Below are 12,669 nucleotides of genomic sequence, written 5' to 3' on the forward strand. Positions count from 1 at the left end.
TTTAGGATAATGTTAATGGGGAATTCATTCAGGGAAGACTATGTAGGGGTGAGGTCTTTAAACACGTCTGTAATATTCTATTTCTTAAGTAGTGGGTACCTGGATGTTCACTTAAGCTAAGTAATGGGTACAAGGTATTCTTTTAAATTATTTTACATATCTGAGATGGTTTATACTAAAATACTAATCACATGAATTAGTATGATTTATCACTAATTCAGAGCTTAAAGAGAGAAATTATATTATTTCATCTCTAGTTGCAGAAAAAGTGTTTGAGCATATTAAACATTCAACCATACTTTGAAAAGACACATCAGACTATGAATATAAGTGAACATCTTTAAACTGAATAAGGATATCAACCAAAAACTATAGTAAACATCATTTAAAGGTGAAATGTTAGAAGAAATAAGACAGAAATGTCTTAAGAATTGAACTTGGAAGTCCTAGCTAGGAAAATGAGACAATAACAAGATATAAAATGTATAAGAATTAGAAAAGAAGAAAATCATGTCATTACTTGTAGACAAATTTATTGCTTATATAGAACATCAAAGAGTGTTTAATGATAAATGGAACCCCCAGAGTTTGAGAAAATTATTTGTTATATAATCCATACATAAAATTGAATTGCCTTTCTTGTATTCCAGAAACCAACAATTAGAATATATAACTTTATAAAAATTCCATTTACTGTATCAATAAAAACTTTTAAATTCCTGATAGAAAATATAATTGAAGACATGTAAGGTATTTATAAAGAAAATTATAAATCCTTATGTAAAGGAATCAGTGGAAAGCTATACCATGTTTATGGATGGGATAATTTAATATCATGAATTTGATGTCCTACCAAATTAACCTTTTAATTAAATGTAATAATTCAAGTCAAAATTTGAGGAGAGGCTTTGGTAGAATTTGACGAGTTGGGTCTAAAATGTACACAGAAGAGCAAATGGCCAAGAATATCCAAGTCTATTTTGGAAAAGAAAAGATGAAAGGGGTTTATCTTATCTAAATGTCAACTTTCTTAGGATTTAGTAGTTAAATTGGTGTGGTATTGCCATATATAGTAAAATAAACAAATGTTTTTAACCAATAGCCCAGAAACAGACACATTTATATATATAAACATGTTATATAATATAATTATAGTAGCAAATCTTGTATGGCTAGCCATTTAAAATAAATTAAAATTTGATTCCTATTTTATAGCTTATACAAAATAAAATCCACCTAAATGTGAAAAATCAAACATTTAACACTTTTAAAAGATCATATAAGAATATATTTCTATGATTTAGGATAAGATAGATTTTCTTTAAAATGACACAAAAGTACAACCCATAAAGGAAGAAGGTGTTAATTAGATTATACTGAAATTCAGAACTTTCGTTTAACAAAAAGAACACCACAAAGTGAAAAACATGACATAGATTGAGAGAAAACAGGTGCACTGCTTAAAACTAACAAAGGATTCACATCCAGAATATAGAAAGAAGCTAGCATATCAATAAGGAAAGGAAAACAAGTAAATTGAAACATGGGCAAGAATGTGAATAAATAATTTGAGCAAGAAAGAACCCAAACTACCAATATACATATGCAAAAATGATCAACTTCACAAATAATCACAAAAATGCAAATTAGAAACCAAATGAGATATCATTTTACACCTATCAGATTGGCAAAATGAAAGTACCTGTCAATATTACATAGTGACAAAAATGTGGGAAACGGGAACTTACATCTGTAGTTGATAGAAATACAAATTTGTACAACTTATCTGATGAACAATTTAACGATATATAATAAAGGCAAGATGCACATACTCTCCAGCCAGGAAATCCTACTTCTGAAGTGTACACTATAGAGAAAGTCTTACATACGTGCCTGGAGAGATTTATAATGTTCATAGCAACATTGTTCATAATAGCAAAAGTAAATATCCTAAATATTCATCTACAGGAGGCAAATAGATTCTGACATATTCCTTTACTGAAATACTATATATCCATGAAAATTAATGAACTAGAGCCACATGAAGCAATATAAATAAGCTTAAAAACATAATGTGAAGGACAAAAACAAGTTGCAAATATATGCAGTAATGTAACATTTACATAAAGTTTAAGGCTTGCAAAATGATGCAATACATTATTTATGGGTACATGCATACATATGGAGTAAATGTATGAAAACACACAGAGAAATGAGACTCCTTAAATGCAGTACAGTGATCACCCCAGGAAGAATGGAAGGGGGATACAATAGGGGGTTCCAGTTACACCAATCATGTTTTATTTGTTTTAAAATAATTCTGGAATGATTTTGGCAAAACATTAAGCTATAACAAAGCTGACTTTTTATACCATTACCCATTTTTGTGTCTATAAAATTGATGATAATTTTAAGAGCTGTGTGTTCTCTGTCACCAAGTTCACCTTAATGAGAAGTTGACATTTTCTCTGCCTCTTTGCCATTTGTAGATGATTAAACACCTACAAAAGGAAATCCAGGAACTGAAGGATGAACTGGCCATGGTCACTGGGGAGCCGAGGACAGAGGCACTCACAGAAGCAGAGCTCCTTCAGTAAGCCTGCAGACTCTTTTTCTTTTTCTTTTAACAGTGAAAGTTTGTGTTAACTTCTTTGTTGGCCCTAATGTTACGAATTCACCTCAAAGCAGGAAGGTCTCCTGGGACAGTCTGAAATTGCATTTAGGCGCCAGTTAAGAGTGGCGGCTTTCCATGAAAAGCTGGATAAGGCTGGCAGTGTTTTTGCCGCCTCAGCTTTGAGGAAGTAAAGAACGGAGCAAAGAGAGGATGGGAATATCCTTCTCATGCCAGCTGAAGAAAAGGAATTGTATAATAGTCGTGCAATTTTAAAACACACACACCAAACACTCTTGAGCTGTGGATCTCAGATCTGAAAGGAATTCAAGAAACATCCTTTGTGTTAAACAGCATCTTGCTACAAGCACCAATTTATCCCATGCCAAAGTAAACTCTTTCCTTTAATAAATGGATGGCCCATATTATAGCTCAAACACTCGAACTGGGAATGAAAGCAGGTATTCAGGGCTTAATACAAGTGCGGCATCTTTCAGAGCCTTTAGATTTGCAGCCATATGGCATATCAGTGGTACAATGTGGCTCTCATTCTCTCTCTGATCACAGTGGGCTCTCTTGTTTCTGTGCTGCTTATTAGTAGTGTGAATGCTGAGTAGTAAGAATGGGCCAGGCTTTGAAGGCAGTGACATTCTCTGTTTGCAAATAAGAAATAGTGCAACGTAGGACTTTTCTAAAGATATACTGTCATTTCACTTAACCCTCCCTCAATGGAGAAAATGGTAAATAAGAGAGAGAATAAAAGTAATTGTCAGTAGGGCGCAATGACTTATGCCTATAATCTCAGCACTTTGGGAGGTCATGGTGGGTGGATCTCCTGAGGTCAGGAGTTCAAGACCAGCCTGACCAATATGCTAAAACCCCGTCTCTACCAAAAATACAAAAATTAGCTGGGCATGGTGGTGAACACCTATAGTCTTAGCTACTCGGGAGGCTAGGCAGGAAAATCGCCAGAACCCGGGAGGCAGAGGTTACAGTGAGCCGATATGGTGCCACTGCACTTCAGCCTGGGTGACAGAGCAAGACTCTGCCTCAAAAAAGAAAAAGTAATTGTCTTTAAACTATTTCTTTATTATTATTATTATACTTTAAGTTCTGGTGTACGTGTGCAGATCATGCAAGATTGTTATATAGGTATACATACACCATAGTGGTTTGCTGCATCCATCCCCCTGTCATCTACATTAGGTATTTTTCCTAACGTTATCCCTTCCAAATCCCCCGACCTCCTGCTATCCCTCCCCTAGCCTCCCCACCCCCAACAGGCCCTGGTGTGTGATGTTCCCCTCCCTGTGTCCATGTGTTCTCATTGTTCAACATCCACTTATGAATGAGAACACGTGGTGTTTGGTTTTCTGTTCTTGTGCCAGTTTGCTGAGAATGATGGTTTCCAGATTCATCCATGTCCCTGCAAATGGCATGAACTCATCGTTTTTTTATAGCTGCATAGTATTCCATGGTGTATATGTGCCACATTTTCTTTATCCAGTCTATAATTGATGGGCATTTGAGTTGATTCCAAGTCTTTGCTATGGTAAACAGTGCCGCAATGAACATATGAGTGCATGTATCTTTTTAATAGAACAATTTATAATCCTTTTAGTGTATACCCAGTAACGGGATTGCTGGGTCAAATGGCATTTCTATGTCTAGCTCCTTGAGGAATTGCCACACTGTCTTCCACTAATTTACACTCCCACTAACAGTGTAAAAGTGTTCCTATTTCTCCACATCCTCTCCAGCATCTGTTGTCTCCCGATTTTTAAACTATTTCCTAGCTGCCCCTGAGGTAGGTCTAAAGCTTGAGGAGCCTTAGCAAGGTTTCTGTGAGAGTTAAAGCTTTCACTCCTCCAGGATAGTGTTTTCTAATTCCAGAACACTGTGTTTAATATTATGATGGCTCCTAAAGCTTTTCTTGCCAGACTGCTCGGTGGCATATTTGCAATTAAGGGGAAGCATATTGCCAAAAATTGATGTTAAAAAAAAGTCTTATAGCATTTCTTCAAACAACTTAGGATATGGTAGATATTGAGAACACTAACCTAATACTATCTTCACTATGGTGCTCCTTTCCCCTCAAAGACAGGAATTACCAATTACTGTCTTTGAAAATGTCTCTTCAGAATTTTGATCTACAAGTCAGGATCCAGCCAAGAAAACAGAACCAGTCTAGGCCTTTTAACACAAAGAATTTAATATAGGAAATTGATTGCCAAGAGACAGTTTTGCTGAGAAGCTAAACAGAAAATGAAGCAACACTCTAGAGATCAGAACAGCAGGAACTTCTATGCACCTAAGATTGCAAGGACAATAGGAGAAGGTGATGCTATCAGAACCTAAAAGTAGGAGATGACAGGCAGAAGCTAGACCATACTGAGTGCTGTCTGACAGCAGCTGCAGCCACTGAAGAGCCACAGGTGCTAGTTGAGTTACCATCCAGAGGGAGATCCTTGGCTTCTCCCACATCATCCTTTCAGTCTTCCACCAGTGCCTCCCATTAGCTGAAGTTACACAGAAGCTGGCTGTTAAAAAAGTCTGGGAATGTCGTTTCTTGTGATGCAGACTCAAAGAGGGGAAGGGGGAAACTGAGTCTATGACCAACATATCCAATCAGTACCAGTGTTTCCGTGAATTCCTGTATATCCTGTGTGTTTTTCAGGAGGCTCAGTTTAAGGGTGAGATTTTGAATGTGGTGGTTTCAATATGTCAGACTGAGTAACTGTGCTGCGGGCTCCCTCTACTGTACCAAATCTAGAGAATTATGGAACTGGGATAAACACATGCATCTCTAGTCATACCTACAAACAGCAAGTAGGCTTCTTCATGGTCTAGAGGCCTCAAGGATTTCCTGACGGACTGAAAGGTGGGACTTGAGATGGGCAAGAGAAAAAGATAGACTAAGGCATGAGTGCAGCATAATAATTGCTCCACATCTGGAAGTGTGGAGCCCTGGAGCAGGAGAGGGCTAGGAACAGCCAATGAGCATTTAGTAGAGCTGTTGTACTGGGGACAGTTTGTCCTGTGAACAACTTGAGCACTCCTCCTCTGTAGTGTTGAGGATGGAGAGACAAGGAAGGGCCCCAGGTAGCTGACAGAGAGCCCAGAGAAGCTCTGAAGACCAGTTGCTGTCTTTAGCTCTATTTACCCATCTCCTATTCTCACAAAAAATAAGAAGCCCAAACACTGGCAGCTGCTTCAGCCCCTCGTCCCAGACAGGCTGCCCAAGCTGAGATATCTGAGAGTACAGGAAAGATGAGCCCATGGTTCAGGGGTGGCTGGAAATAGAAATTTCCAAAAGTCTGAGAATAATAAGAACAAGAAGATTGTACAGCCCACAGGGCCTTAGAACTAAACATTACTCAAAGTGATTAATATCTTTAGAGAAATGGAATATGGTATTACATCCATGAACAAGAACAGGAGTTGACTTTTATGAAGCAAAATCAAAGGGAAGTCTTGGAAATGAAAAAATATAATCGTTGTCATTAAGAACTTAACAGATGAGATGATATCTCAATGTGGTTTTGATTTGCATTTTTCTAATGACCAGTGATGATGAACATTTTTTCATGTTTGTTGGCTTCATAAATGTCTTCTTTTGAAAAGTGACTGTTCATATCCTTCACCCACTTTTTGATGGGTTTGTTTGTTTTGTTTAGTTTTGTAAATTTGTTTAAGTTCTTTGTAGATTCTGGTTATTAGCCCTTTGTCAGATGTGTAGATCCCCAAAATTTTTTCCCATTCTGTTGGTTGCTGGTTCACTCTAATGATTGTTTCTTTTGCTGTACAGAAGCTCTGGAGTTTCAATAGATCCCATTTATCTATTTTGGCTTTTGTTGCCATTACTTTTGGTGTTTTAGTCACGAAGTCCTTGCCTATGCCTATGTCCTGAATGGTATTGCCTACCACCTCATGCCAGTTAGAATGGCGATTGTTAAAAAGTCTGGAGACAACAGGTGCTGGAGAAGATATGGAGAAATAGGAATACTTTTACACTGTTGGAGGGAGTGTAAATTTTAGTGCAACCATTGTGGAAGACAGTGTGGCAATTCCTCAAGATTCTAGAAATAGAAATACCATTTGACCCAGTAATCCCATTACTGGGTATATAACCAAAGGATTATAAATCATTCTATTATAAAGACACATGCACTCATATGCTCATTGTGGCACTGTTTACAATAGCAAAGACTTGGAACCAACCCAAATGCCCATCAGTGATAGATGGGACAAAGAAAATGTGTCACACATACACCATGGAATACTATGCAGCCATAAAAAGGGTGAGTTCATGCCCTTTGCAGGGACATGGATGAATCTGGAAACCAACATTCTCAGCAAACTGACACAAGAACAAAAAAACCAAACACCACATGTTCTCACTCATAGGCAGGTGTTGAACAATGAGAACACATGGACACAGGGAGGGGAACATCACACACTGGAGTCTGTTTGGGGGTGGGGGACTAGGGGAAGGATAGCAGGGGGTGGAGATATTGGGGAGGGATTACATTGGGAGAAATGCCTGATGTAGATGATGAGGGAATGGAGGCAGCAAACCAGCATGGCATGTGAGTACCTTTACAACAATCCTGCAAGAACTTAAAGAACAATTAAAAAAAAAAAGAAATTGATGAAAATTGACAAAGAAATAAAATTAAAATAAAGTATCGAGAGGAAAAAAAAGAAAAAGAAAGAAAAGACGTCAAGAAGAGGAATAAAGTATGTGGGAGAGGAGGGGGTGAGGCCACGTCTTCTGCTGCCATCTCCACCAGGAAGGATGAAGATGCTCTAAAAGTCAATCCTTCTAACAGAGGAAAGCAAGGACCCAGTTCTCCAGCGCTTTCCTTCACTAGACAGATGGGTAGATGACTGTGACTGTGGTCTCAGGGGAATTAAGGAATCCCAAGGAGGATACTGCAGAAATAGGCAAGAGAGACCCTGTTGAGCTCACTTATTTTGGTTTCTCCTGACTTTCGTCTTTGTTTCTAGGGACAGTTATTATAATTTATTGAAGAATTAAATACTATTAAAAAAAAAGAACCAAACAGATCGCTCAAATAACGGAATGAAAGCCTGAGGGGCAAATTGGTGAGCTAGGAAGATCAGGACTAAGGATTTCTTCCAGAATATGAGATAAAAGGATAAAGAGGAAAAGTCTTTAAAGTTAGAAGAAAAGTCCCAGAGAGAATAGCTCTATATTTACCAATCTCTGATGAATAGGTGTTTGTGAGGAGAAAATAGAAATGATGCAGAGTAGCCAATAGTTAAAGAAATAATATCTCAGAATTTTCTAGAACTACAAAAAGGACATATAACTTCAGAATAAAAAGCTACCAAGTGCTAAGCCATATACTCATATTGTAGAAAAATTTTAGAACCACAAAATACAGACAAGAGTCTCAAAATTTACCAGAGAGGAAAAAAAATTACTCTAAATCAAGAATCTGATTTAGAGCAGACTTCTCATCAACAACTCTGAAAACAAGCACATCTAGTGCTAAGAAAATAAAGTACTTTAAATGTATTTTTCTATATCTAGCCAAATTTGTATTCAAATGTGAAGATGAAAAAAGGCATTTTGCAGACATGAAAACTTTCAGACAAAAAGGTTACCACCCTAGATTCTTTCTCAAAGAATGACCACAGAGTGTAATTTAACAAAAGAAAAATGCAATAAAGTATAAGCAATAAGAATGAGCAAATTTCATTATATCTTCTTTATGATTCTAAATATTGTATAATACTTATATCTTTTACTAACTTGTCATTTATTCCATAATTGAATTTTTCTGTTTAGAAGATATAACAATCAAATTTTTCTTTCACAGTAGTTTGGGGGATAGAATGAAAAATAAAATTGTGACAATAGATTAAAATACTGAAGGACTTTTAGATCCTGGATTGATTTCTGTTGATCTATAGATAAGAAATATACAAACGTCAACCTCAACAGATTCTGTGGACAGTATGGAGGGTTGCCAGTAGTTTCTTTGTGCAATTAGTTTATTCATTCATTCATTTAACATTCATTATTTGTCTAGCATTCACAAAACTCTTATGTCAGGCCCTGAGTGGGTCACGAATATGAACAAAACCTAGATCCTGCTCTCAAGAATCTCACAATTTAGTGGTGGTGAAAGATGTGAGCACAAGTAATGATGTGATATATAAACATTATGAGAAAATATAAACAAAATAAACAAGAACGCAGAGATATCAATAATTACTTTTGAGCTCAGGAATCATGTCAAACTAGTTCATGTGCTGCTAAATAAATTGCAGCATTTCCCAATGAAATGACTTGTCTGCTGTCAGAAGTGTGCTATGTATCATTGTGTCTTATTAGTGATTTCTGACTAGCAGTTAGAGAGAAGGAATGTTGCAAACCAAATTCACCCTGCCAAAGCAAACCATACGGTTTCACAAAAGTAGTAAATTTGGTGCTCATTCACAACTGACAGTGCAGATTATTCAGACAGTGTGTTTTGTTCTTACTGTTTTTGTTAAATTGTTATCATGTTTTTCCATAATTACCTAGATTGAATATTAGTACAACCTACATTTCAACAGACTTGAGAGTCTTTTATCATCTTAAAATGAAAGAGATAAATTAAAATGTACTCCTAAAGTAGCACTGCTGTTTAACACCATTAGTTTGTACTGCTCTGTGTTCTAGGGCCCCTGGATATTTACTTAGGAATGTGAATCAGCTTCAGTCTTCCCATTGCACCCAGACTCTCCTGGAGGCAGGCAGGAGGAGGATGATGGTGCTGGAGAGAGTAGGCATCCCAGAGCTTGTCAGAACACAGTAGCAGAATTGCTCTCACTCTCTTCTGCTTCTCTGTCCTGCATATTTCTGCAGGTTTATGTTGATTGCCATGGCATAAGGATATTCCCATCAGATATTCTCTGAAGAGTATTAAAAAGCAGTTATTTAGTAGATACAGTATTTTATCTAGTATGAATTGAGCAGTTTGGAGATGTCTGCTAATGACTAGCCCTATCAAATTTTTTGAGCCATTTCCCAACATTTCTATGTTTAATGTAAATATTTGTTGCATGGACTTGGATGCTTTAATTTAAGAGGATTTCAGATGTCAGCCTCCAGTTATTGTGATATTTTTAGTTTACATCTTTTTTGGGGGGTGGGTGACTGGGTATATTTGAAAAGAGACAGCTGGATAAAGGCTAATATAGCCAAGTTAATGTATACAGAACTTCTTCGGTGAAGATTTAATTGTGATTGAGTCTCTAAACACATACATCATTGTTTCTTTGGTAAAACAATAAGCCCGTAGATCTTTGGCTAGGCCTGGAAGCATTATACCCTGACCCGAACCTAAGCAAGTCAAATATTTTCTGTATAGCAATGTTTTATTTCTGAGATGAAATTGAATTGGACCTCATTAACTCTCGGCCCAAAGTGTCTGGATACCTCCAAACATCTGGATCCTTTTCCAACAGAAAAAGAGGTCTTCATGCAAATTAATCCTTCAAACTGAATGTATTGAGCACCTACTAGATGCTAATCATTTTAATAGGTGCTTTGTGGTGCGGGGAGGGAGGGGCAGGTTCAGAGGCATAGGATACAAAAAATTATTCAGAGGAGTTACAGTTTTATTGAGGAAAACTTACACACACATATATACATACAAATACATACAAATATACATCTATATATAAAACATAGAACAAAGGAATATATTCATGGAGAGAATAAATAGATGCTGATAATTTTAACTTTAATTCTGCCCATATTCATTTATGACTCTGTAGACTTAAGATCTCACTTACATGTAAAATGAGAGAGTTAAACCAAATGATACCTATGAACTCTTTTCAGTTCTATGTTTAAAAATTTAATAGCAGTTTATTACATATGGTTAATACATTATTTACTCACTATGATAATAAAAAGTGAGTAACTCTGTAGGAATTCAGAAATGAGGGAAGTCATGGGTGGATTTCACCTATGGAGTAAGCTGAAAAATCTCTAAAGGATGTCAAGAGGAAGAAGGCACCATTCTAACAAAGGTTCTGAAAGGGAATGTGAGAGGGTCAGCGGGGTAGGGTAAGGAGTGTAGAGAATAGCAGGAGACCACGATAGGAGCTTGCATATAGAAAGCACTAATTGATGACAACCTGAGCTGAAACTGGCCTGGCAGGAGCCTGAGGTTCTCATGGAGGAATTGAAGAATAGGACTAGACAGATTAATGGTGACCTCATGATGGGTTATGAATACATATGCAGAGGAGCTGGTATCTTCCTGAATGGTATCTAGGAAACAAATTGTGGTCCGAGAGTATTAAATTCATTCATTCATTTAATAAATGTGCTAGGCACTGTTCTAGGTGCAGGAAATACAGGAATAAACAAAGTAATGTTCTTGCCCTAGTGGAGCTTACATTCTTGTGGAGAGAGAGACAGTACACAAGATAACTAAAATATAGAGCATTTCAGATTTCAGGTGAAAAGAGAAAAATAAAACAGGAGTTGCAACTTTAGTAGGGTGACCATGAAAGAATTTATGTGATGAAGTCTTTTTTAAGATTACTGCTCTCATAAAATTGGACAGAATTGGCTGGAGTGAGAAATCAGAAAAACATTATAATCAGGTTGGGAGTGAGGATGAGGGAAGAGACTTGAGTGGTGACAATAAGGACAGAGAAGAGAAATATCTGAGAGATATTGTCAATGAAGAATCAGTAGAAGTGATGGTTTCACTTATAAAAGGGGTAAATAAGGGAAAATAGTATTAATTTATGACTCTAAAACAGGTTATTAAGAGGTGGAAAAATTGGGAAACAAAAAATAAGAAAGGCTCAGTTTTTTCTATGATGCAGAAATACACAGATTGAATTCTGGAACTTCAGAGGAAGGTTAAAACTGATGATTTAAATTTTGGGGTGACTGGTATTGAGTTGATATGATACAGAGGTCAAGACCAAGAGTCGGTTTGGAAATTCTCTGATCTAACTTGAGGTTTGTAATAATTAGTATATTGGTCTGTTTTCATACTAGTATAAAGAACTGCTGAGAGTGAGTAATTTTTAAAGGAAAGAGGTTTAATTGACTCACAGTTTAGCATGGCTTGGAAGGCCTCAGGAAACTTAGGATCATGGTGGAAGGCAAAGGAGAAGCAGGCACCTTCTTCATGGGGTGGCAGGATGGAGTAAGTGCCCAGAAAAAGTGGAAAAACCCTTTATAAAACCATCAGATCTCATGAGAACTCATTCATTACCATGAGAATAGCATGTGGGTAATCACCCCCATGGTTCAATTTCCTATTATCAGGACCCTCCCATAACAAATGGGGATTATGGGAACAACAATTCAAGATGGGGTTTGGGTGGGGATACAGCCGAACCATATCAGTTAGTATCCATAAGATCATAGTCTTCCTACATGCAAGCTTACTATCTGTGGATTGCCGACTGAATTTATCCTTTTACTTAGTCACATCAATCACCACATCTCCTCTCCACTGTACTTTTACATCAGATTAAATATTCTGTTCATTGGGTATTTAACAGTGAAGAGAAAAGGAGGTCCTACCAAACAGCTGGCCCTGAACTCAACATGCCCCAAACAGAATTCCTCTCCATTTTCCCCCAGACCTGGTCTCTACCACTGTACCCTCCAAGCTGTACTGTTGCCCAAGCCAGAAAGTTAGAAGTTCCTGTGGTTCTGTCCTTTTTCTCATACTCCAAATCCAATCTGTTTGGGGCATTTCTTTTAAAAAGTAATTTTTTATAACATTAAATGATTTAAGAGTAAATATAGTTTAAAACCAAACACATAGTATTATAAATCCCACACAGAACTTGTTTCAAAAGAACATATTTGTACTAATAAAAGCTTCATTGATGTCCAAGCTAAAGGAAGAGTCTTAAATGTTCCTTTATCCATCAAATAAATCTCACTTTAAAATAAAACAAATTTATAACTGTATTCATTTTTTCCAGTGGATAAACACTGATTGAATACTCTCAGGACCATTTTGGGCACTGTGTTAGGAGCTGGGAGGCTCAGAGCA

At 36.9% G+C, this 12,669-nt stretch overlaps 1 protein-coding gene across 1 annotated transcript in view; it reads left to right on the plus strand.

Moving 5' to 3' along the window:
* The window catches only part of KIF6 (kinesin family member 6), a 383,773-nt gene that overhangs the window by 142,163 nt on the left and 228,941 nt on the right, over nucleotides 1-12,669 (plus strand). The window contains exon 10 of the mRNA XM_064360441.1: nucleotides 2,490-2,593. Coding sequence (XP_064216511.1) covers nucleotides 2,490-2,593 — 104 coding nt within the window. The remainder of the gene's footprint in view (nucleotides 1-2,489; nucleotides 2,594-12,669) is intronic.

The sequence above is a fragment of the Aotus nancymaae genome, unplaced genomic scaffold (assembly GCF_030222135.1).
Source record: "Aotus nancymaae isolate 86718 unplaced genomic scaffold, 86718_ANA_hifiasm-v0.15.2.pri h1tg000040l, whole genome shotgun sequence".
NCBI lineage: Eukaryota > Metazoa > Chordata > Mammalia > Primates > Aotidae > Aotus > Aotus nancymaae.